Raw genomic sequence first — 27,569 nt, 5'->3', positions numbered from 1 at the left:
CCACAGGTGGAGCATAGTCAAAACCTGCAGCCCAGCACAGCTGCAATGCTCAGTATCTCAGAGTGCCCACAGGTGGAGCATACAGTCAAAATCTGCAGCCCAGCACAGCTGCAATGCGCAGTATCTCAGAGTGCCCACAGGTGGAGCATACAGTCAAAACCTGCAGCCCAGCACAGCTGCAATGCTCAGTATCATAGAGTGCATACAGGTGGAGTATACAGTCAAAACCTGCAGCCCAGCACAGCTGCAATGCTCAGTATCTCAGAGTGCCCACAGGTGGAGTATACAGTCAAAATATGCAGCCCAACACAGCTGCAATGCTCAGTATCTCAGAGTGCCTACAGGTGGAGCATACAGTCAAAACCTGCAGCCCAGCACAGCTGCCAGAATACAGCAGACAGTATAGTCTGTTTTCCAGCATGCACTCTTGACTCCATTGTAGCTCTCTGTGAGCAAAATTACAATAGCTGATTTGCTGTCCCCCGCAAATATTAGGAAATATATGTAACAAATATGCATATAGCAGTATATTATTTTCTGTGCACATGGCAGTATTATAGCTCCAAATGGGAAATACAAATTCAGTGGAAAGGTAAGGGATAGGAACCTGCCCTAGGAAATCAGGAAAGTCTTTCCCAAAGATTTCCCAGGACAAGATCAAATACAGTTATATGAAAAAGTTTGGGCACCCCTATTAATCTTAAGCTTAATGTTTTATAAAAATTGGTGTTTTTGCAACAGCTATTTCAGTTTGATATATGTAATAACTGTTGGACACAGTAATGTTTCTGCCTTGAAATGAGGTTTATTGTATTAACAGAAAATGTGCAATCTGCATTCAAACAAAATTTGACAGGTGCATAAGTATGGGCACCTCACCAGAAAAGTGACATTAATATTTAGTAGATCCTCCTTTTGCAAAAATAACAGCCTCTAGTCGCTTCCTATAGCTTTTAATGATTTCCTGGATGCTGGATGAAGGTATTTTTGACCATTCCTCTTTACAAAACAATTCCAGTTCAGTTAAGTTTGATGGTCGCCGAGCATGGACAGCCCTCTTCAAATGATCCCACAGATGTTCAATGATATTCAGGTCTGGGGACTGGGATGGCCATTCAAGAACATTGTAATTGTTCCTCTGCATGAATGCCTGAGTAGATTTGGAGCGGTGTTTTGGATCATTGTCTTGCTGAAAGATCCATCCCCTGTGTAACTTCAACTTTGTCACTGATTCTTGAACATTATTGTCAAGAATCTGTTGATACTGAGTGGAATCCATGCGTCCCTCAACTTTAACAAGATTCCCGGTGCCGGCATTGGCCACACAGCCCCAAAGCATGATGGAACCTCCACCAAATTTTACTGTGGGTAGCAAGTGTTTTTCTTGGAATGCTGTGTTTTTTTGCCGCCATGCATAACGCCTTTTTGTATGACCAAACAACTCAATATTGGTTATATCAGTCCACAGGACCTTCTTCCAAAAAGAAATTGGCTTTTCCAAATGTGCTTTTGCATACCTCAGCCGACTCTGTTTGTGGCGTGCTTGCAGAAACGGCTTCTTTCGCATCACTCTCCCATACAGCTTCTCCTTGTGCAAAGTGCGTTGTATAGTTGACTGATGCACAGTGACACCATCTGCAGCAAGTTGATGCTGCAGCTCTCTGGAGGTGGTCTGAGGATTGTCCTTGACTGATCTCACCATTCTTCTTCTCTGCCTTTCTGATGTTTTTCTTGGCCTGCCACTTCTGGCCTTAACAAGAACTGTCCCTGTGTTCTTCCATTTCCTTACTATGTTCCTCACAGTGGAAACTGACAGGTTAAATCTCTGAGACAGCTTTTTGTATCCTTCCCCTGAACAACTATGTTGAATAATCTTTGTTTTCAGATCATTTGACAGTTGTTTTGAGGAGTCCATGATGCCACTCTTCAGAGGAGATTCAAACAGGAGCACAACTTGCAAGTGGCCACTTTAAGTAGCTTTTCTCATGATTGCATACACCTGGCTATGAAGTTCAAAGCTCAATGAGGTTACAAAACCAAAAATAGTGCTTTAGTAAGTCCGTAAAAAGTAGGTAGGAGTATTTAAAACAAGAAAATGATAAGGGTGCCCATACTTATGCACCTGTCAAATTTTGTTTGAATGCAGATTGCACATTTTCTGTTAGTACAATAAACCTCATTTCAAGGCAGAAACATTACTGTGTCCAACAGTTATTACATATATCAAACTGAAATAGCTGTTGCAAAAACACCAATTTTTATAAAACATTAAGCTTAAGATTAATAGGGGTGCCCAAACTTTTTCATATAACTGTACATTCATCACACAAAATATACAGTTTATGCATGGAGCCATGATATGGTCATGTGCTTCTAGTCCTAAATGTATGTAAACTTCACATTATGTTTACATGTATGCAATTTGTGGAAGAAACCAATAAAACTGCAAGGCTCATCTATTGTGCATTAATGATTCAATGGTTGACTTCTATCATGCAAACAACTCCACAATTCTTGTAAAATGTATAATTATGTTCATTTGTCTGTGAATTTCTCATAATTTGCAAGGGTTTAAGGGGTAAAGCTTATCCTGGTGGACAGTGCCCAAGAGGTGTAGGAAGACTCATTGGACATGCAATGCTAAGTTGGGAATTTAAAACATGCAAATGTCCTCTTCCCATGTGAAGAAGCTAAGAATTATAATGCCAGCTATTGGAATTAGTAATCCTATAAGTCAATATCGACCCTTTAAAGGAACTTGCCACATGACTTAGGCTAAGAAGCTGAATCAGGAACTTCCTCGTCAGTGCAAAGCAGAAGAACTGGTTGGCTAGTTCAGATGCCTCCAACAGGCTTCTTTTCCTAAGTCATGTGGCAAGGCCCTTTAAAGGGTCAACATTGACTTTTAGTATTGCTACTTCCAATAGGTGGCCCCTGTTCCTGTCTTTTTCTTCTATGAAGAGGCTGTCAACATTTTGAAGTAATCTGAACAGCGTTAAAGAGCAGTACTCCTGTATCAAACTCGAGTCATGCAAGGTTTAGGCGATATTATATTACAATTTCACTATATTTCACTTTTATCTGTAACGAGCTTCTCCTTTTTGCAGTGTTTTCCTAAGAAGAGTGTGAAAATATATCAATATAAATCTGACATCCCATTAGGCCGAGGGTCATATCTCACCACAAACAACATCAGTAGTTGGAGATCCTTCCTGTTGTATCATATCGGCATCACCACATCTAAACCAAAAAAAAAATAGTTAAAAGGCATATTGCATCTTTTGTAAAAGAAAAAGTTATTATACATTGCAGGTAAGAAACTAAACTGACGAAGCACTCAATGATCTCTCCTAACACTCCAATTCATATAATCACTTGTCCAAAATTGTATGTGTTTCCAATAGGAAGAGTTGAATTAAGCCCCCCATACACATTAAATGGCTGTTCGTACCATCATTTAGCAGACAGCTATATTGACCGTCCCTCTCACATACAAAAGATATCTCACTCTGCTGAGTGGTCCTGTGTTCTCTATGGGAGAACCGCTGCCAGACATCTATTTCGTAAGGGAGAACAAAAGGATCGGCAGTCTGAAATTGGACATCCTGGATCTTTAACTCCCAAGAAAATCATCTGGTTTTGGTCCCCTTACACATTAGACTGTCGGCCAAAGCCATCAATATCCGTGGTTTTATAAAACAATAATTTAATGTGTATGGGTGGCATAAGCCTCTGTCAGATACCTCTTATCACTAGGATGAACAAAAGGATTGAGCATTTAAATTCAGAATGCCGGATCCTTCTCTCCCCCAACATCACCTGTCATGGGAGTATGATGAGGCTCCCATGCAATTTAGATGTTCAGCAGGTCATGCCAAAATAGGCAGTTTTAGCTTTAATCTAATGTGTATGGGGGGCTGGAAGGGGCTGTCTAATTTAGAAATTCGATTTCAAAATACCCAATTATAAAATTTTAATTTAATTGATGTCTTGTTGATCTTGTTCAAAACCTTCATCTTTTGGTTAGTAGAGAAAGACCATAAAGAGTACCTTTCACTTTGAAGAACATCCAGTACACATCCCATAAATGTTCAGGATGGAAACACAACATGTATGGGCCCATGTAGATAATTTGCCCATAACAAGTGGTGATTGATGATATAGCAAGTTGATCAGCATTCATTTAATTACAATTACGTGTTACAATTATCGAGGGGTTTGGCGTATAATTCTACGTTCCTTACAGATTTCAGTATTGATGATAGTACATCCCTGTTTACCTGGGGGAATGTGCTGCTGACAATGTGATCAATGACAAACAAGCATTCTCCAATCTGTTATTCGATTGCAGGAAGTGATTACCTGGGTGAATAATTGCGAACGAAAGTTTGTATGAATGATCATTTAGGAGATCATCGTCCTGGGTTCATGGGCCTTTAATTGATATTTAATAGTTGCCATTATGGACTAAAGTACAGATTTGAGAGGACATTCCTTCCTTTACCTGAACAAAATCCATGATAGCCCTTTAAGAAACATTATCTGAGCTCAGTATAACAACAGTATCATTGATTGCAGTAGCACCAATATTCCCAGAAGCACACTCATCATTGTTTCCATTAGGGTTATTCTCGTCAAGAGTTGTAACTTCTTGTCAACATATTCCCCTGTTTCCTACAAAAAAAACCCACCTCCAAATTTGTAAGCTCCATGAACCACATACCAAATAAACTGAAACAGGTGGTTGTATAGCGCCAACATATTCCACCGAGATTATCACCATTTACACAAGGTCCAGTCCTTAACTAGGCAGACAATCTCTTTTTTCTATCTCGGATTTGCTCCTCGTGCCAACATATTCCCATGTTCCCTACTATACGCACACAAAGAACACACTTCCAAATTGTAAGCTCCATGAACCACACAACAAATAAACTGAAACAGCTGGTTGTTTAGAGCCAACATATTCCACCAAGAATATCACCATTTACATTAATTCCTGTCCTTAACGAAGCTTATTATCTCCTTTTTCTATCTCGGATATGTTCTTCTCGTCAAAAGAATCCTATGTTTCCTACTGTACGCATACAATAAACCCACCTCCAAATTTGCAATCTTTACCAAACACATACTGAACTATGTTATAACACTTTGTAGAGCACAGCGAAATATGTTGATGCTATGCAACCGAGATTGTCACCATTCACAATAGTTCCTGATCTATTTCAGACACACTCGAGGGAAAATTTCATAGGAAGTCAATTAACCTATCAATATTGTAATCAATTGATATTTTACTTGACCATGCAGTGAAAGAGAGAAGTGATTTTCTTACAATCCATTCGATGCGCTGTGTGTGTCTTACATTGCCTTACAGAAGAATTACCAGATATAATATATTGCGTGGAAGCAGACTGAGTTTTCTTCATATAAAACACATTTATATCACTGCTGCCTGTTTGCACAACACTTTGCAATTAAATAGCTATCTCGATTGAGTTCTACAAAGTCGTTCCCTGTAGCCGTAACATTTTATTAATAAACAGAATGGAGACTACACATTCATAATTTATATTCATTATAGCAGTTTCCACTTAACAAATAAATGAAATGACAGAATGATGTTATAGGGAAACAAAACCTACAAACAATACTTTGATTTGTTGCGTGTTATTTCATTTCTACTGTATATTCAGGCAGAACGTGAATATCTGTTCAGCACAATTGATGTGAAAACCATATTAATATAGTAACTTTAGTACTAGTAGAAACAGACGTAGTAAAAATATAGTAACATGCACTCCGGAGTCAAAATAAAATATCTATCTGGTCCAAATACGACATGTTCCGCACAGCTATAATATTGGCAAAACTGTTGACTCCCCTATCATTGTCTTCAATTTGAAACATTGCAGCATTCTCAACTAAACTGTCACCCCTAAAATCAATGCTCCTTGAAACAGACTGCTATAAGATATGCAGTTCACTTACTACAGGACAGTCATGTTTAATTTAATCCCAAATTATCAGGGCTAGCTATGCAAGCAAAAAGTTTAGTGCACGAGTTAATTCTCGTGTCAGTGTAATAGTGGGGAAGGACGTAGCCTTCCCTAGGCACTGAAGTAGTTTAGGAAAGTGTTCCCTTAATTAATCCTCTCTGAACTGTGGTAGGCCAAGATAAGGGGTTAGCTCTGGCATAGTTCCTTGTGGGCCGCAGTACCTGTAATCAGCCACAAGATGCCACTGTCCTGGGTGCAGATGTCAGGTTGAGTCTGCCAGCAGTGTTATAGAGAGTGATGGGTTAAAGTTCTGTGATGACAGCTCACATATGGTGGGCACATTAGCAAAAAGCCTCTGTTTTAGTGTCCAGGGGGCAGTTAGAGATAGGACAGTGACCATTACGGGCAGCCTGAATATATGTGGCTGCTAGGGTAGACAGGAGCTCCATACCCTCTGACAGTGGGATCCCCAGTGTGCAAGTCTCCCCACACAAGAACACGAGTCCTGTTAGCCGGCCGGAGAAACTCATCTGAGGTAGTGAGGACCCGGGGCACTTCTAGTCTGCAGGAAGCAGAGGAAGAGGAATAGGACTCCAGGCTAAGACGTGGGGGAGAGATTGGATCCAGATTACTGTCAGTACTACAGAAGAGTCTCTTGGGCTGGAGATAGAGTCACAGAGATGCTTCATTTAAAGAGGGAACCAGGGCTGAAGATGTTGCCAGCGCCTGTGGGAGAGATGATAGCCTGTCGGGCCTTATCCATTATATGCCTGTAAATATTGTATATATTCCTCTTCCCCAAGTAAAGTCCAAGTTCTGGTTAAGAAACTCGTGTCCTCTGAATTTATTGCTGCCCTGGTCCCAGAAGAAAAATGCCTGGAGACAGCCGCAATCGGATGGCTTGAAGTAAGTGAAGAGCACTACATACACAGCCACACTTCAGAGGGAGGACACGTATTGTCTGTAGGGTGCCATAGCGAGAGGGGGCTACAGCTCGCCCACGACTACCTCGCTGGGGCACCTTACATTTGGCGTAGTCGGCAGGATGCGAGCTCCTCGCATGAAGAAAGCGGGGAAGAGCCGACGCAGAACACTGAGGAGAAAGTGTTGGAAGGCATGCGGCACAAGATGGCGGCCCGAAGCATGGATTCCAAGATGGCGGTAAAGTCTGGGAGAAGAACCGCCTATCGTGGGAGTGGACGGCGCCGGAGGGCGCGAAAAGATGTCCAGCCCCTACGAGTTCCGGCCCTAAGAAGGATGGGCCCAGCAGTGAAGATGCGTCCCAGGATGAGACGCCCAGTGAGGAAGAGGGCGCGGCGTAAAGTGAAGTCCGGCCCCGTGAGCATCAGCGCGCACAGAGAAGGGTCGCGGCTGAAGGCGGAGCGGCCAAGAGTGACGAGTGACGCGGCGGTTGCGTCAGAAGGCCGGCCTAGGAAGAGGCGGAGCTGGACGCGCAGGACGCGCATCACCATTAAGCGACCGGCGCCATTTTCTGCCCAACACGCAAGGAGAAGGAGGTACGGCAGCGGATGTCCTGAGAGGATGGCAGCCCCAGAGCCTAACAACGTGTGTGAGACAGGCGGAGAGGAGGAACCCCTGCAGATTGCCACCCCAGGGGCCGCGGCTGGAAGCCGTTCGCCGGCGGGCGCTGCCCGCGAACCGTCGCCCTTACCCCCAGTGGCTGTCCAGTGGGCCACTAGGCCTGATCCGGAGCTGGGCCTGCTACTTCACGAGCTTCGCGTGTGGTGCTGAAGCCGGATGCCGGAGGAGTCGTCCCCCTCGGCTGAGGGAGGAGAACATCCCGGTGGGGCCGGAGCAATAGTTGCAGCGGAGCTGAGAGAAGGTGAGCGGTCCATGCCCCAGTGGCCGGTCACCATTGCAGGATCTGCCCCAGCAGCTTCGGCGGCAACAGAGGCCCTCAGGCCCTAAGGAGGCGGAGCAGAAGGGAAGCCCCCTAAATGAAAGGCCCCGCAAGAGAGCTTTTGGTCATTGGCCTTGGAGGCCCTACATTCCCCCTCCGCAGAGCGGTACACCAAGCCCAGAAGTCCACAATGGGCCACTCATGACCCTCCGATGACCTCGCGAGAGCAGCGGCGGTGGACCAACACCTTCCTAAGAGGCTGGCTGGAGGGGTCCAACGCGGCGCGGAGGGAGTCAGTGGAGGACTCCCAGACCCGGGGGCGGGTTGTGGAGTTCTGTGTCCGCGAGGGATACGGGTTCCTAGAGGAAGAATGGACCAGGCATGAAGTGTTTGTCAGCCGAGAAGCCATCAAACGTGAATACCTGCCCGATCGCCTCCACAACCTGCATGAGGGGGAAATTGTTCACTTTGTGAAATGCGAATGTGCCAGGGGGTGATACGCGGCTGCGGTCACCCGCCCATATAAATGGGAGGACGTCCTGGAGAAGGACAGGCAGGTCTTCTGGCGGAGAGCTGAGAGGGAGGCTCGGCAGCATCGGGCAAGGGAATCCCCTGGAGAATTCTTGCCCCCTCCCAAGGCGGGCATCCAGAAGGAGGAAGAATCCGGAAGTCAGCAGCAGGGAGATGACATCGATAAAGAGGAGGAGGATGTCCCGGGTTGTAGTAGAGCCGACTCTCCCAGTGGGGCGCCGGAGGTAGGCTCAACAACCAAACACCCAGAAGGGGCTGAGACGGTTAGTCGTAGAGTCGTCGAAGGGACTCAGGCTGCTGTCAGTCAGGAGGTTCACCGCTTCACCGTGACCAGCTACGGCCCCACGCTAGTCGGCTGTGGCAGCGCCACTTCCTCGGATGAAGACCCCGGGCGTAGCCGATACCCTGACCAGCCCTGGAGGTGGAAGAAGCCAGCCTCCTCTGCAGCATGGGCCGCCTTAATGAAAGAAAAGAAGGAGGCCCGGAAGAAATGAGGTGATGAGCTGAAAGGTCCGTTGACCTTCTACTTTCCTGTTTAGGACCCATCACCGGTGGTCCTGTTTTCCTTTTGGGACTGTTGCCCAATGGGGGCGGAATGCCCCATAACGAGTTGAAAAAAAAAAAAAAAGGAGGACTGTTCCCCTTCCTCCCAGGCCAGGAGGGCCTTAAGCAGCACCCAAAAGTTGTGTGCCCAGGAGAGCTGCTCTTTTTGTTTTTACTTTTTATTTTTCTTTTTGTTGCGCTTGTTGCGCCTTTTTCTGCTGGAATTTAAAATGCTGAGGCACACCTTGAGGATGGATATCCTCCAAATCTAAGAGACTTGCGGCCTAGCGGGAAGAACCGGTGACCCCCGCTAGGGCCAAGAAGAAAGAGACTCACAGGGTGTTTGTTACCTGTGACTGTGTGCCTCAGAATGCAGCCCTTGAAGGAGATTGGGGGCTATTGAGGTGTTGGCCTGTCTTAAAAATATGGACATGGACACTGTGTTTCCAGGGTCCTTACCAAGAAGGACCGGTATCTTTGAGAAGTTTGAAACTTGATAATGGACTGTTCTGAATTTCAGTTCCAGGGCCCTTAACCGAGAAGGGCCGGTCTCCTACTTAAGAAGAAGACTTCAGGACCAGTCATGTACTAAAATGCTTTAGTAAATGTATAGGATGTCAAAGCTGCTGATATGTATTGATTGCTTAGTGTGGTCGGGGACGACCAACATTAAAGTGTTGGGGAATGTAATAGTGGGGAAGGACGTAGCCTTCCCTAGGCACTCAAGTAGTTAAGGAAAGTGTTCCCTTAATTAATCCTCTCTGAACTGTGGTAGGCCAAGCTAAGGGGTTAGCTCTGGCATAGTTCCTTGTGGGCCGCAGTACCTGTAATCAGCCACAAGATGCCACTGTCCTGGGTGCAGATGTCAGGTTGAGTCTGCCAGCAGTGTTATAGACAGTGATGGGTTAAAGTTCTGTGATGACAGCTCACAGAGGGTGGGCACATTAGCAAAAAGCCTCTGTTTTAGTGTCCAGGGGGCAGTTAGAGATAGGACAGTGACCATTACGGGCAGCCTGAATATATGTGGCTGCTAGGGTAGACGGGAGCTCCATACCCTCTGACAGTGGGATCCCCAGTGTGCAAGTCTCCCCACACAAGAACACGAGTCCTGTTAGCCAGCCGGAGAAACTCATCTGAGGTAGTGAGGACCCGGGGCACTTCTAGTCTGCAGGAAGCAGAGGAAGAGGAATAGGACTCCAGGCTAAGACGTGGGGGAGAGATTGGATCCAGATTACTGTCAGTACTACAGAAGAGTCTCTTGGGCTGGAGATAGAGTCACAGATATGCTTCATTTAAAGAGGGAACCAGGGCTGAAGATGTTGCCAGCGCCTGTGGGAGACATGATAGCCTGTCGGGCCTTATCCATTTTATCTGCCTGTAAATATTGTATATATTCCTCTTCCCCAAGTAAAGTCCAAGTTCTGGTTAAGAAAATCGTGTCCTCTGAATTTATTGCTGCCCTGGTCCCAGAGGAAAAATGCCTGGAGACAGCCGCGATCGGATGGCTTGAAGTAAGTGAAGAGCACTACATACACAGCCACACTTCAGAGGGAGGACACGTATTGTCTGTAGGGTGCCATAGCGAGAGGGGGCTACAGCTCGCCCACGACTACCTCGCTGGGGCACCTTACATCAGCAAAGGGCATGAGTGCAAGAGGCAATTCACTCAAAAACCCTGCTTCTCAGGAGCAGAGAGTTGCAAAATCAGCTGTCCTGATAGCACTCTGCTAGTATATCAAGGAGCCACAATGATCACAAAGTCACAAATCAAGACAGTGGTATCTCTCCGGGCAATTGTAGCTTGTAAGCATGGCAGACAAAATTTAGCTTTAGAAGGTGAGACTAGAAAAGAAAAAATGGCAGGATTGGTGGGTGGGGGATAGTATCATACAGAAGTGGACATGCCATTGGAGCAACCTATGTAATCGGACAAGGGCTCAAGAGGTAATGGGGACCACTTCTACCTCTAAAGCAGCATGCAGTGTCTGTCATAGACACATTATTGGACTACAAAGGGCCCATAAACTAGTCTTGCACAGGGACCCTCTACTGTGTCTGCCCTTGGTAAATGATTATATAGTGTAGGGTTTCTACTCACTTGGGTGCATCGGGAGGCAAACAGGAAACATTTTCATTTAAATGTTTATGTCAGTTTATTATCTCATAAACCGTTCATAAGAAAAAGGAAAAACAAACAGCCTTTAGTGCAGCCAAAACAAAGTAAACAGTCTTTTAGGCAAAGTCTCTGGTTAGAGAGTCCTGTGGGCACACAGGCTGGATAGCGTCCAGTACACTGGCTCAGTCTAAGATAACAACACACAGGAGGCCTTCTCCCTCCAACCACAGAACCATGTGTCAAACAAAGGACTCCATTTTTAACCTCTTAACCACATCCAGAGATGAGGTATGTGGGCAGCCAGACCCGCCCATCTCTCATGGCTGCCCGTAACCTGGTCCCGTGTGCACTAAACAATCCTCTTAGTGTTATGTGCACTAGAGCAACACTCCAGGATTACATCACAGATAACAAGCAGGGCAACAAAGGAGTGGCTTCGTAAGAAGCATTTCAAGGTCCTGGAGTGGCCTAGCCAGTCTCCAGATCTAAACTCTATAGAAAACCTTTGGAGGGAGTTGAAAGTCGGTGTTGCCCAGCAACAGCCCCAAAACATCACTGCTCTAGAGGAGATCTGCATGGAGGAATGGGCCAACATACCAGCAACAGTGTGTTGCAACCTTGTGAAGACTTACAGAAAACGTTTGACCTCTGTCATTGCCAACAAAGGATAAATAACAAAGTATTGAGATGAACTTTTGTAATTGACCAAATACTTATTTTCCACCAAAAATTTAAAAAAATTCTTTCCAAATCAGACAATGTGATTTTCAGGATTTGATTTCTCATTTTGTACCTCATAGTTGAGGTCTACATATGATGTAAATTACAGGCCTCTCTCATCTTTTTAAGTGGGAGAACTTGCACAATTTGTTGGCTGACTAAATACTTTTTTTCCCCACTGTATCTCCCATCAACTATATTTCTGGTAGCTGCCTTACATACCACCTTCCCCCCTAAAGCCATGAGGCTTGGCACCTTCTGCTACTAGACAGGGGATTCTCGAGAGGGCATGAGCATTCCCATGTAGCTTCCCAGTTCTATGTTCCACATGAAAGCTGAAATCCTGTAGGGACAAAAACCAGCGGGTGACCCTAGCAATTTTCCCTTTTTTTCTCCCTCATCCACCTGAGTGGGCCATGGTCTGATACCAACTTAAACTTTCATCCCAACAGATAGTACCGTAACGTGTCCACCACCCACTTTGTGGTCAAGCATTCCTTTTCTATAACAGAATAATTTTTCTCATATGAGGATAGCTTCCTACTCAGCTAGAGGACAGGGTGCTCCTCCTAGTGTATCTCCTAATAAAGGACTGCTACTAAACCGACATCTGAGGCATCTGTGTGGAGAATAAATCCCCTCTTGAAGTCGGGGGTAACCAGAACCAGTTGCTTACACAGAGCCCCTTTCATTTCTTGAAAGGCAGTCTCCTCCTCTGCAGTCCATTTGGCCATTGCTGATTTCTTCTCCTTAAGGAGGTCAGTCAGGGGTGTGGCCATCATGGCGAAGTTTGGGATGAACTTCCTGTAGTATCCCACAATTCTCAGAAAGGCTCTAACTTGCTTCTTCAGCAGCAGTCTCGGCCAGGTTTGGATTGCCTCCACTTTACTGATTTGGGGTTTGATCTCGCCTCTACCAACTACATATCCCAGGTATTTGGCTTCTTCTTTCCCCATGGCACATTTGTTTGGGATTTATTGAAAACCCTGCCTTCCTTAGAGCATCAAACACTGCCTGGACCTTTTCCAAATGACTTCCCCAGTCTGGGCTGAAGATTACAATATCTTCCAGGTATGCCGCTGCATATTTCTTATGGGGTGCAAGGATTCAGTCCATGGCCCTCTGGAAGGTGGCCGGGGCCCCCTGCAGTCAAAACGGCATCCGGACATATTGGAAGCACCCATCGGGCATATAAAACGCAGTCTTCTCCTTGGCCTCCTGTGACATGGGGATCTGCCAATATCCCTTCATTAAATCCAAGATTGTTATGTACCTTGCTGGCCCAAGTCTTTCAGCTCATCAACACGCGGAATTGGATATGCGCTGAATTTGGAGACCTCACTAAACTTTCTATAGTCATTGCAGAATCTGCATTCGCCATCGGGTTTTGGAGCCATGACAATCGGGCTTGAACAACCACTCTTGGATTCCTCAATGACCCCGAGTTTCAACATATAATCCACTTCCTTGGAGATCAATTCTCGTCGGGCCTCAGGAATTCGATAGGGCTTCAATTCACCCGCACATGTGGCTCCGTCAGAACCTTTGTGCAACCAGGCAATTCCAAGAACAGGTCCCTGTTCTTCTGCAGCAATTCCCGACACTGCTGTTTTTGGGCCTTCGTCAGCGGCTCCGCTATTGCGACTCCTCCAACCTCGCCTTCTGGCTTGACCAGCGAGCACGGAGTTTCAACAGGCTCTCTGTCTTGTCATGGCTTGATGAGACGGACATGGTAGAATTGGTATGGTTTAAGTCTTCCTGGTTGATGAATCTTATAATTCACTTCATCAAGCTTTTCCACCACCTCATAAGGCCCTTGCCACTTGGCCTAGAATTTAGTTTCCACAGTAGGAATTAGCACAAGGACCCGGTCTTCAGGATTGAACTGCCTCACTCTGGCTGACCGGTTAGACCTTGGCCGGAGCCTCTTGTCTTGTGCCTGGAGGAGATGTCCTTTTACGATGGGCATCACCTTCGCAAACCTCTCCTTCATCAATGCAACATGCTCGATGACGCTCCTGTGGGGCGTGACTTTGGCTTCCCAGGTTTCTTTTGCTATTGCTAAGAGACCCCACGGATGTCTGCCATACAGGAGTTCAAATGGCAAGAACCCAGTAGATGCCTGTGGAACCTCTCGGACAGAGAACAACAGATATGGCAGGAGACAGTCCCAGTCTCTACCGTCCTTTTCTATGGCCTTCCTCTGCATACTCTTCAAAGTTTTATTGAACCTTTCCACGAGGCCATCAGTCTGAGGATGGTATACTGATGTCCTCAGTTGGGAGATTTGCAGGACCTTACATAATTCCCTCATCACCTTACTCATAAAGGGTGTTCGTTCCCTGGTCGGTCGGGATCTCCCTTGATAATCCTGTCTGGGAAAAACCGTGGACCAACTCGCAAGCTATACTCTTTGCCAAGGAGTTTCTCAGGGGGTTTGCTTCAGGATAGCGTGTGGTATAGTCCAGGATGACCAATATATATTGATGCCCACTAGCAGATTTAACCAGGGGACCCATGAAGTTCATAGCAATTCTTTTGAATGACACTTCAATGATGGGCAATGGCACGAGGGGACTTCGAAAGTGAGAGGTGGAGGCAGTTAACTGGCACGAAGGGCATGACCTGCAATACTATAAGATTTCCCGGTGACATCCAGGCCTATAGAACCTCTGCATGATCCATTCCTGAGTTTTTTCCACTCCCAGATGGTCACCCAAGACATGTGAATGGGCCATGTCCAACACCCTCTGTCTATAGCGCCGGACACCAATAACTGTTCCACAAGCTCCTCCCTCACTTTCGGAACCTGGTACAACAACTCCCCACTCAACATAAAATAGGGAAATCTTGTGTCAGCCCCCGGCTCCTGTGCAATACCATTTATGACTGTGACATTGTTAAAGGCTTCCCTTAGAGTTAGGTCCTTTTGTTGGGCAGACCCAAAATTCTTGCTGGTCACCCCTAACTCAGGAATGCCAGTCTCAGGGGACAGTACCTCCTCATCCCCCACAAGAACACAGAATGGAAACCCGTGCGACTCTGGGTGAGGTGATACCTTTTTAGGGTTAATATCCAAGCCACTGAACCCTTCCCCCACAGATCCCAAAACAAACGAAAGTCCCGGCCTATAATAATGGGGTGCAACAAGTCCTGGACGACGCTGACTACGTGGTACCGTGGTCTGTTTCAATGTTCACTCTGGCCACCGGATAGTCTTTAGCATAACCATGAATGCAGAGGACACCAACCTTCTTCCCTGGGATCAGTTGGAGAGGAAGTGTGGCACTCACAAGAGTCACCAGATTTCCGGAGTCTAGCAGTCCAGTTACCTGCCAACCATTTACCTTCACCGGACAAGCTTGTGGCCCCTCGCTGGGTGGACAGTTCACACTGCAGGCCGGATACGCATAGTATCAAGAGCGGCGTCCCAGGCTGCAGTCCATTTGCTCGGGGATCAGGGGACAACAGGCGGCTATATGGCCTGAGCCGTGGAATTTCCAGAATGATATAACCTTGGACGCCCCACCCCATTTTGGGCCTCCACCCCTGTTGGAATTCCCAGTATGGAGTAGGCTGCCTTCCCAAGGACCCCCTGATACCTCTCGACCAGTCCAATCAGTTCATCGGCATTCCGGGGATCACCCTGGACAACCCAAGTCTGTATTGGACTTGGCAGGAAATGCACAAACCGGTCCATCACCACTCTCTACCATCTGTGCAGGGGTAGAGGACTCCGGCTGCAACCATTTTTGGACCAGGTGCAGAAGGTCAAACAGCGAGGGGGTTTGTCACGGTAATACGCCCAGCGGTGGACCCGCTACACCCTCACAGTAATCGTCACCCCAAGCGCGCCAGAATTTCCATTTTTAACTTGCCATACTCCTTGGCGTCCTGCAAGGTCAATAAGCCTTCTGGGGTTCCCCCATCAAGTATGGAACCAGCACCTCTGCTCACTGCTCTGGTGGAAGTTTCTCCCTCTCGGCAACCCTTTCAAACACCATCAAAAAGGCCTCTATATCATCCCCAGGGGTCATTTTCTGCAGGGCTCTCCTTACAGCCTTCCAGATGGAAAAATCGTCCACTGACCTTGTTGGAGCTGTCGCCATGCCATGAATCGCTCTACGAGCACATCAATATCCTGCTGCTGTTGACGGTGCTGGTCCTGTTGGAGCTGCTGCTGAAGCTGCTTACTTGTCTCCTGTTGCACCGTTTGTTGCTGCTACTGCTCCCTGTGCTGCTGTAACAATTGCTGGTGCTGCTGGTGCTGTGCCTGCTGTGCTTGTAGCAGAAGTTTAAGCAGGTCCTCTATTTTGAATGGTGTCGCTTGCTGGCTTGTGGCAGACTTCACCCAGGACATACAGCACGTCTTGTAGCAGTCACCCGTATCTGCTGGGAATGCTGCCCGTATTCTCCACCAATTGTAGGGCTTCTACTCACTTGGGTGCGCCGGGAGGCAAACAGGAAACGTTTTCATTTAAATGTCCATGTTGGTTTATTATCTCATAAACCGTTCATAAGCAAAAAGAAAAACAAACAGCCTTTAGTGCAGGCAAAACAAAGTAAACAATCCTTTAGGCAAAGTCTTTGGTCAGCCAGTCTTGTGGGTACACAGGCTGGATAGCGTCCAGTACACTGGCTCAGTCTAAGATAACAACACACAGGAGTCCTTCTACCTCCAAACACAGAACCATGTGTCAAACAAAGGACTCCATTTTTAACCTCTTAACCACACTCAGAGAAGAGGTATGTATGCAGCCAGACCCGCCCATCTCTCATGGCTGTCCGTAACCTGGTCCCGGATGCACCAAACAATCCTCTTAGTGCTATGTGCACTAGAGCAACACTCCAGGATTACATCACAGATGACAAGCATCTCTATGACACATACCTCCCATCAACTATATGTCCGATAGCTGCCTTACAATAGATATTATTACAATTGCATGGTGTGCGGGGGACTAGCCTTACTGGAGGCATTATAATACAGTGTGCACCAAAGTTAGGCAATAATTAATGTAGATAGATGCCAATCGCAGAGAGGGGCTATGCGCTTATGAGTAGTGTGGTTTCTAACATTATAATGGGAGTCACTTGACTAGATCCGATGATCTGTCCATTTCAGCCCCTGTACTGCAAAAATATTCAGGAGTCAGAAAAAGAGGATGGAACCAGCAGTGGAAGGTAAGGAAAATAAATGAACATGATTCCACAAGTTTCTGAAGTGGAAAAACTCTTTAACCTTTAGGCTGATAGCTCAGAAGGCACAAATTAAAGATCACCTTGAAATGTTGTACCCATTTTAATTTCAGCAAAAGAGAACTATGAGGTAGAATTACTATTCCAATTGTACTCCTACAGAATTGTGCCTTAAAGGGAACCTGTTAATTTTCTCCCTGTAGCGTTCGGCAAAGTGCGGGCTCCGGACAGGTAATAACGCTATTAACCTGCAGATTAACCCCATATCTGCAAGGTAAAAGCATTTTTTCTGGTGACAGGTTCCCTTTAAATTGAGACACAATCTCGCTTATATGCTGTTTTTAACATGGCTTAGCAGTAAAGACCATGCCAAAAAAACAGTCAAAATATAAGACAACCAAAGTGATGTGAAATAAACCACCCAGGAAGTAATGTCAAGTTAGGCAAAAGTGTGTAAATATGAGCCAACTTTATTGGCCAGCATATGTGATGAATCTGGAGCACATGGTCTAATTCTTGTCTGTCTCATTCTAAGACAGTATTGATAAATCTGCCCCTATGTCTTTGCATCAGGAGAGGTGATTATAAGAGATGAAGAAACATTTTTTACAGTTTTTTTGACCATTCGGTAGGTGTAAGGTTTCTTCTACAAACACACCAATAACAGAAGCTGGCTTTCTATATGGAAGAGGCCAAAAATTACAAATTTCCCATAACACTGCAAGTTTCTTATATTACCCCCATTTGTAAAGAGAACTATTCCGATGTTAACTATATATTAATATATTTCGATAACTAAGCTACTATGCTACAAAAATAACGACCAGCATATCAGTGATTCATCTTCAATGCTTTCTGTTATTTTAATTGAAAGGAAACCTGTCATTAGATTCATGTTGCTCAAACCACAGGCAGCATGAAGATATGTTTTACTTTGAAATGCTATGGCATTTTAGAGAAAATAGACATTCATAAGCCAACCGGGGTCTATGTGTCTTAGCTTAGTAGTTCGAGTCAGGTTTAGAGGCAGCTTTTCCCCACTCTACTCCAGTTGATTGACAGGTGTCTCCTTGTATGTATGTCAGTCAGAGAGAAACTGGTCGGGGGCCAGATTCGAACTAGTCATCTGGGACACATGTACCTTAGCTGGTTTTCCAAAATACACTTAGGTCCAGATATATTTGGACAGTGACAGAATCTTCGTGATTTGGGCTCTGCATGCCACTATTTTTTATTTAACCGCTTCCCGACCGCCCACTGTAGATAAACGTCCGCGCTGCCTGGGCTCTGTGCAGCGCGGACGTTTAAAAACGGTGGGTGGTCCAGCAGCGCTCAGGACCCCCAGGGTCTTGCAAGCACTGCGGGAGCGGTGCAGAGCGATAGCTCTGACAGGGAACATCATCGGGACCTGATTGGATCAGGTCCCAGTGATGTTAACCCTTTGCTGTCTTCTATATGCCGCGATCTATAGTGATCGCGGCATATAGAAGACAGCAGGAGGAGAGGGGGTTGTCCACTTACCTCTCCGACGGCCCCCTTATACCTTCCAGGACCTGACGTTGCTATGGCAGCTGGAGGTCACATGACCGCCTCCAGATCTGCCATATATGGTGTCCTGCCTGGCTCAGCCTGCAGCTGAAACCAGGCAGGAGACTGACTGTGAAAACAGTCAGGGAAGATCTCATGTAATGTAATATATGTCTATTACATTACATGAGATCAGTGATCAGAAAAATAAAAATTAATGTCCCATACAGGGACTAAGTAAAAATGTAAAAAAAGTAAAAAAAAAAGTCTTTAAACTGTTAAAAAAAATTACAAAATAAATAAAAATAAATAAATAAAATATTAAACCGATAAATCCGTATATTTAAGAAAAAATAAAAAAAGTACACATATTTGGTATCACCGCATCCGAAACAACCCGAGCTATAAAACTGTCACACTAATTAACTCCTTCTGTGCACACCGTAATAAAAATAAATAAAAAATGGAGCAAAAGACGATGCTTTTTCCTCATATCGCCAAACAAAAAGTGGAAAAAAATGCGATCAAAAAGCAAAATGGAAATAAAAATGGTACCGCTGAAAACATCATCTTGTTCCGCAACAAACAAGCCACCATACAGCTCCATCAGCCGAAAAATAAAAAGTTATACCTCTCAGAATAAAGCAATGCAAAAAAAATATTTTTTATATAAAATGGTTTTATTGTGTAAAAGCGCCAAAACATAAAAAAATATACAGTAAGTGTAGTATCGCTGTAAAGGTACTGACCCGAAGAATAATGCTGCCTGATCACTTTTACCACACGCAGCACGGCATAAAAAAAAAACTCAAAAAACAATTCCTGAACTGTTGGTTTTTGTTAATTTTACCTCCCAAAAAACAGAATAGAAAGCGATCAAAAAATGTCACGTACCCAAAAATGGTACCAATAAAAATGTCAACTCGTCCCGCAAAAAACAAGCCATCACATGACTCTGTCGGCCAAAATTTGGAAAAATTATAGCTCTCAAAATATGGCGATGCAAAAACTAGATTTTGCAAAAAAAAAGTCTTTTAGTGTGTTACAGCTGTCAATCATAAAAACTCGATATAAATCTGGTATCTCTGTAATCGCACCGACCCGAAGAATAAAGTAATCTAATCAGTTATATCACACTAGGAACGGCGTAAAAAATAAATAAAACCAATTCTTCACCTGCTACTGATTAGTTTATTATGTCTCCCAAAGATCGCAGTAAGGCGCAGAGCCGTACATTTATCCTGCGCTCTGCGCTGAGCGCTTACACCAGAGTTTCCGTGTAAATCTCTGAAATATGTGATTCAGCCAGAACCCATGACGGAAGATTCCCTGTAATGAGGCAGATATAGGCACTGTGGATGCCGTCTGGCCTGGGATCCCACAGTGTCATTTGTTTTAGGCGTGCATAAAAGTGCAGTTGGCCACAGTTTTGTGCACTTCTGAAAAAAAGGACACCGCTAAACAGAGGCCAGACGGAGTCTAGAGTAACTCTGCTGCCTCATTACAGTGAATGAATCCCGCAGGGGTTTCATCTGAATTACATCACTGGGAAATTTAGATGGAAACCCCGATGTAAGTGCTCAGCCTAGAGCGCCGGATAAATGTTACGTAAAATGTTCCCAATAAAAGCTTCAACTCAGTCCTCAAAAAAAGCTAGTCCCCACTCAGGTCCGTCATCTGTTAAAAATATAAGGGACTTCCAAGTTAATGGTAGCAGAAAAGCTCTGGAAAAGCGAAATGGCCCTTGCCCCCCAAAAGAAATTCAGAAAATGTTGTGCTCCCAAATCCAAATACCTATTCTACAATAATTTGTTCTCCAATTGTCAAATAGCACTCCGTCCCCCCCAGATCTCGCCGTATGGCTGAGCGGTACGATACAGCCACATATGGGGTATTGCCACTTTTAGAAGAAATTGTGTGACACATTTCGGCACCATTTTTACCCATTGCCCTGTGTGAAAATGTTAAATCTGAGGGTAAAACATTTTTTTGTGGTAAAAATATAATTATGCTTTTTTCACTGCCCAATGGTATAAATTTAAAAATTAAAAAATACTCACTACTTCCCTAGATGAATTCCTTGAGAGGCATAGTTTACAAAATGGGGTCACTTATGGGGGTTTCTGCTGTTTCGGCATGTCAGCGACTCTTCAAATGTGACATGGTGTCTGCAACCTATCCCAGCCAACATAGCGCTCCTTTCTCTTCCGAACCATGACGTACACCAAAGCAGTGGTTTTCCCCCACATATGGGGTATTGCTGTACTCAGGAGAAATTGCACAAAAAATTTCATGGTGCAATTTATCCTGTTACCCTTATGATAATGCAAAATTAGGGAATGAAAAACATTTTTTGTGGGAAAAATGTGAAAATTTTATTGTAAACTTCTGTGAAGCGGCTGGGGGTGCAAGGTGCTCACCACACATCTAGATAAGTTCCCTAAGGGGTCTAGTTCCCAAAATGGTGTCACTTGTGGGGGGTTTCCACTGTTTAGGCACATCAGGGGCTCCCCAAATGCAACATGGCATCCGCTAATTATTCAAACAAATTTTACATTCAAAAAGTCAAATGGCGCTCCTTCCCTTCCAAACCCTGCCGTGCGCCCAAACAGTGGTTTGCCTCCACATATGGGGTATCAGCGTGTTCAGGAGAAATTGCACAACAAATTTCATGGTGCAATTTTTCCTATTACCCTTATGATAATGCAAAATTAAAGGATGAAAAACGTTTTTGTGGGAAAAATGTGACAATTTTATTTTTACAACTCAATATTATAAACTTCTGTGAAGTGGCTGGGGGTGCAAGGTACTCACCACACATCTAGATAAGTTCCCTAAGGGGTCTAGTTTCCAAAATGGTGTCACTTGTGGGGGGTTTCCACTGTTTAGGAACATCAGGAGCTCTCCAAACGCAACATGGCGTCTGCTAATTATTCAGACAAATTTTACATTCAAAAAGTCTAATGGCGCTCCTTCCCTTCCGAACCCTGCCGTGCGCCCAAACAGTGGTTTTCCCTCACATATGGGGTACCAGCACGCTCAAGAGAAATTGCACAAAAAATTTTGGCGTACATTTTTTCCTGTTACCCCTGTGAAAATAAAAAAAATTGGGTCTAAATTAACATTTTTGTGAAAAAAGTTAAATGTTAATTTTTTTCTTCTACATTCCAAAAATTCCTGTGAAGCACCTGAAGGGTTAATAAAGTTCTTGAATGTGGTTTTGAGCACCTTGAGGGGTGCAGTTTTTAGAATGGTGTCACTTTTGGGTATTTTCTGTCATAAAGACCCCTCAAAGTGACTTCAAATATGATGTGGTCCCTAAAAAAATGTTTTTGTAAATTTTGTTGGAAAAATGAGAAATCGCTGGTCAACTTTTAACCCTTATAGCTCCCTAACAAAAAAAAATTTTGGTTCCAAAATTGTGCTGATGTAAAGTAGACATGTGGGAAATGTTGTTTATTAACTATTTTGTGTGACATATCTCTCTGATTTAAGGGCATAAAAATTCAAAGTTTTAAAATTGCAAAATTTTCAAAATTTTTGCCAAATTTCAGATTTTTTCACAAATAAACGCAAGTGATATCGAATAAATTTTACCACTATCATGAAGTACAATATGTCACGAAAAAACAATCTCAGAATCAGGGGGATCCGTTGAAGCGTTCCAGAGTAATTACTTCATAAAGTGACAGTGGTCAGAATTGAAAAAATTGGCCTGGTCACGAAGGCAAAAACAGGCTCTGGTGCGAAGTGGTTAAAATTAAACAACTGAGATACAATTGAAGTGTAGACTTTCGTGTTTAATTAAAGGGGTTCAACAAAAATATCTTGTGAAAGTTTAGGAATTCCAAACATTTTTTTTTTACGAAGCCTTCTTATTTCAGTGGCTCAAAAGTAATTGAACAAATTAACTTTACCATAAATAAAATGCTGATTTGTAATACTTTGTAGAGAATCCTTTGCAAACAATGACTGCTTGAAACCTGGAAGCCATGGATGTCCTCCTTTGTGATGCTTTACCAGGTCTTTAATGCAGCTGGCTTCAGTTGTTGTTTGTTTCTGGGTCTTTCTGTCTTAAGTTTTGTCTTAAACATGTGAAATGCATTCTCGATGGAGTTGAGATCTGGTGTTTGACTCGGCCATTGAAGAATATTCTACTTCTTTGCCTTAAAAAACTCCTAAATTGCTTTCGCAGTTTGTTTTGGGTCATTGTCCATCTGTGCTGTGAAGCACCGTCCAGTCAATCTTGCTGCATTTAGTTGAATCTAAGCAGAAAGTATCGCTCTGTACACTTCAGAATTAATCCAGCTGCTTATGTCTTCAGTCACATCATCAATAAACACTAGTGACCCAGTGCCATTGGAAGCCATGCATGCCCATGCCACCACACTTCCTCCACTATGTTTTACAGAGTATATGGTGTACTTCATGAGCCGTTCCAAGCCTTCTCCATACTTTTTTTTCCCATCATTCTGGTACAGGTTGATCTTAGTTTTACCTGTTCAAAGAATGCTTTTCCAAAACTGGACAAGCTTCTTTTAATGTTTTTTGGGCAAAGTCTAATCTGGCCTTTCTATTTTAAGGCTGATTAAAGGTTTTCACCTTGTGGTGAACCCTCTGTATTTGCTCTCATGAATTCTTCTCTTTATGATAACTTAAAAATCTACTGTAAGTCCTTTAGAGTTTTCTTCACTTGGGTGGATGTTGTGAAGGGGTTTTTCTTCACCATGGAAAGGATTCTGCGATCATCCAACACCGTTGTTTTCCATAGATGTCTAGTCCTTTTTGCGTTCCCAAGCTCACCAGTGTGCTATTTTTTTGCAGAGTGTGCCAAACTGTTGATTTGACCACCCCTAATATTTCTGCTATCTCTCTGATGGAGTTCTTCTTTTTTTAGCTTAATGATAGTCTGTTTCTCTTTGATTGAGAGTTCTTTTGAATGCATGTTGTGGGTTCGCAGCAACAGCTTCCAAATTCTTATGCCACACTTGGAATTAGTTCCAGACCTTTTACCTGCTTAACTGATGATGGATTAATGAGGGAAAAGCCCATGCAGCCCATTAGACAACTTTTGAGCTATCTGTACAATTACTCATGGTCCCTTTAAAAAGAATGTTGGGTTAATTTAAAATATAACTTTTAATACAATCTCTAAAAAGCTAGTATTGCCACATAAACATACATAATAAGCACATATTAAAATCCTGAATCCAAATCTCGAAATGCACTATTGTTATAGGATATATGCCATATGACTAACTTGTTGGTGCTACAGAGTTCAGATATGTGCCCTGAATCAAATCATCTGGCAGTAAGAATAAAGGAAAGAAATGCCTCCTAGGTAAATGTCTTAGCCACGTTTGCGGTGATGTCCCTCCAAACCTAGCCAATGTAATGAACGGCCATTACCACTGCCCTAATGAATCTGCAGAGGAAACACATCGGGAGAAACCTTCGGCCAAAGATTCTTCTAACACAGGTGATATGTGGGCATGAAAACTAAGTGCCTACCCCTGGATTATTCAGAGGATCTCCATTCAATACTCGTAAATTCCCTGAAAGGATCTGGGTAAGATCTTTCCTTCATTCTTACATTTTACTGCCAAATGATTTGATTCAGGGCACATATCTGAACTCCACCATACGGCATATATTCTGTATATATGCACAATACTACATTTAGAGATTTGAATGGGAATTTTAATATTTATTTATTTATTTTACTCACTTATATAGCGCTATGAATTCCACAGCGCTTTACACACATTATCGGTTGTGTTTACTATGTACTGTATGTTTATGTGGCAATACTAGCCACATTTTAGAAATTGTATTAAAAGTTATATTTAATATTAACCCCAGATTGTGCTATAGCATATTGATAGGAACGGTTGGGTTGGTTAGTTTGGGAATACCACTATACATTGCTTACTATTCCCTTTAAAGAGAGGCAGATACATATTAAAGAACTGTAATTCCTAAACCCTTACTCCAATTAGGATGTGAATACCCTCAAAGTAAAGCTGAAAGTCTGCACTATAAGCTCTTATTGATTATATAACAGTATATTAATTATGTTTTGGTAAACAGCTAAAATGACAAAACATGTGTTACTGTCCGAATATTTCTGGACCTAACTGTATGTTTACTCTGAAATGCTGCAATCACACAACCAGTGTATGATCCATGCTGCCTGTGGTTGTGGATGACAGCTTCCCTTTAATATACTAATTTGTTTTTACTCTATGCAGTATAGAGACCATCAACAATCTACTGTTGACAGATCCTTTATTCCTATTACTCTAAATATTTAGTATCTTAACATAATAATGGTGTGTTAATGAGAATGGGTTTTGAGTCCATAATACTCCACAGATTTGCTCATAAACACAAAATACTGAAACAATTTTTAGTTATTTAGTTTACGTTTTATTTCATATTTTCAAGTATTAATGAGCTAAGCTGTTTAATGTGTTCAGAACTGGAAACAAATACCCTAGCCTGTTTTCAAAATTTATTTAGTGGCATTTCAAAATTAATAAAGATTTATTACAGATGTTAGATACAAAGATGCAAGATCTTACACTTGCTAACTTCACTGTAAACGGAGATCTTAGAAGCTGAGCTTGGAAAATTCTGATAAGCTCAACAATACTGTTGAAATAAATTAAATATTGGTAATCTTCCGGCACCCCGGCAGCAATGGTATATTTATCTATTGAATTTAATACCACATAAAACTGTTCTGAAGCATGGTGCTTAAGTGTTTTCTTACTTGCTCCAGTTTTGACATGGCTCCACATCTGATTCTTCATTTGAATACGTCCCCTCTTTGCATAGCGAGCATTGAGTGTCTGAAGATCTGGTAGCTGAAAAAGAAATAAACACATGAAAAGAAAAGGAAACATACAGTAAATACATGCCTGTGTAATATAATGCAAAAAATAAAACTATTATAATAACTTGTGCAATACCGTGCTATCCATAAAGAATCAGACTGCATTTACATATTTGCCATTCCTTGGCTCAAAATATTCCGAGAAGTATAGCGCAAGATAACTAGATTGTAACAAAAAAAGTGATGTGTCATACTATGATGTGAAATGACAATATTTCATATGTATCCATGTATATATATATATATATATATATATATATATATTATATATGTCTATTAGACTTGAATAAAAAGATTCACAGTACTCTGTTGCAGCAGCCACATTGGTAGTCCGTGGCCCCCAGGCCAGAGCCTTATAAACCTCCTCCTAATTGCTGTTATCCCCACCGCCACAATAGATTAGTAGTCTTGGTGCGGTTTTTGCTCAACTCTAATGTCTATATGTGGTCACCCCAAGGGTGTGATACAAACTACAGTCTGTCAAGGGTTTAGATAGCATGGTGTCATATTTTATTATAAGTGCTCTACAAGATATAGTTATCAATATATAGGATAAAAACATAAATAGTATTTATTGGTAATACTATGTTACATTATGACACCTACAGGTCATTGTATTTTAGTATCTATTGAATATCCTGCAGCATTCTTACTACCATTATTTTACCTATTTTACTTGGTATTGACTCATAGATGTCACCAAAAGTCTTGAACAATAGAACAATATGTGCAGATTTCAAGAACACCAATTATACAATTCAACTCACAAAGGATCTTTCACCAAATTTTTCATGTTGGTAAAAGGATGTAATAGTGGCTGCAGAGTAGAATGAAACTGCTTTTCTTTATTTTGGCTCTCCATGGCAAAGATATTAATAATCAAAGTATTTAGTAGATAATGAGTTAATTTTTGTTAAGTCCAAGTGGGTGATATCAAACAGTTTTCACTGGAGGTATGTACTTCCTCCCCTTGTATGATTCTGACCATTCATAAGCAGACAGCAACACTCATAGGAAAGAAGAACACACTCCACAATGGCTCAGAACAGGCTACTCCTGTGTGAGACGTAATGACAGGCTGATCTCACTGCAGGGTGATTACAAGTTGCTGTGAGAACAGCAAACATCTAGAGATGAGCACTCAAAGGTGTCAGTAATCATACATCTGTCTGCTGTCTTCACAGCAACTCTTCAGCGAGATCAGGCTGTCTATCATTATATATCTCAAAGTGAGTAACATGGTCTAAGTTAGGCTGTGTGCCCACAATGCGTTTTTTAAGCGTTTCCGCAGCGGCAAGAATGCTGCAGAAACGCTTTAAAACACATGGTAGAAGGCCTGCCATGTTCCCCAGTGATAAGCCGAATGTGCTGTGCACATGCTGCGGAAATTTCCGCTGCGGATTATCATTGCGGAAAAATACGCAGCGCTACCAATTATTTTGCGGAAGCGCTGCGTTTTCGCCGCCATTGACTTGCATTGAAATGCATGGATTACGCATCACTGCATCTGTACATGCAGAATCCATGCGTTTCAATGTGCGGATGGTACCTGGGTCTGTAAAAAAAAGAATAAAATAAAAAATAAATATTATACTTATCTTCTTGCCCGGCAGATTACGGTGGACTGAAGGACCTGCGCTGACGTCATAGTCATGTGACGGCAGGTCCTTCAGTTTACCGCGATCTGCTGGCAGCCAGGTTGGAGCGGAGCAAGACTCCGGGGGCCATCGGAAGGTAAGTATAGATTTATTTTTTTATTTTTAACCATTCTTTAAGGTCACAGTATATAAATCCATGCCGATTGCATGGATTTATATAGTGTGACCACGTTGACAAGCACTTTCCAAGTGATGCTAAAATTGCTTGGAAAGCGCTTGTCATCCCGAATGCGGAAATGCAAGTAAAGAACGCTTCACTTCCGCATGTCCCTGGCAGGAAAACGCATGTACAATCCGCATGTACAATCCGCATGTACAATCCGCATGTACAATCCGCATGTACAATCCGCATGTACAATCCGCATGTACAATCCGCATGTACAATCCACATGTACAATCTGCATGTACAATCCACATGTACAATCCGCATGTACAATCCGCATGTACAATCCGCATGCGTTTTTTCTGCCAGGGAGATGCAGAAACGCCAGGAAAAATCCGGAGCATTTCTGCATCG

The 27,569-nt window shown here is 43.3% G+C and overlaps 1 protein-coding gene across 2 annotated transcripts in view; it reads right to left on the bottom strand.

Moving 5' to 3' along the window:
- The window catches only part of CD40 (CD40 molecule), a 71,751-nt gene that overhangs the window by 7,807 nt on the left and 36,375 nt on the right, over window positions 1–27,569 (bottom strand). For both annotated transcript variants that reach the window (XM_073681188.1, XM_073681189.1), the window contains 2 exons: window positions 25,272–25,365; window positions 3,182–3,240 (listed from right to left, as the gene is read on the bottom strand). In XM_073681188.1, the coding sequence (XP_073537289.1) occupies window positions 3,182–3,240; window positions 25,272–25,365 (153 nt within the window). The remainder of the gene's footprint in view (window positions 1–3,181; window positions 3,241–25,271; window positions 25,366–27,569) is intronic.

Source organism: Phyllobates terribilis, unplaced genomic scaffold (genome assembly GCF_046119375.1).
Source record: "Phyllobates terribilis strain yellow unplaced genomic scaffold, ASM4611937v1 Scaffold_5__5_contigs__length_657084704, whole genome shotgun sequence".
NCBI classification, from domain to species: domain Eukaryota; kingdom Metazoa; phylum Chordata; class Amphibia; order Anura; family Dendrobatidae; genus Phyllobates; species Phyllobates terribilis.
Note: the sequence above shows the minus strand (reverse complement) of the source record. Positions and strands in the feature narration are given on the sequence as shown.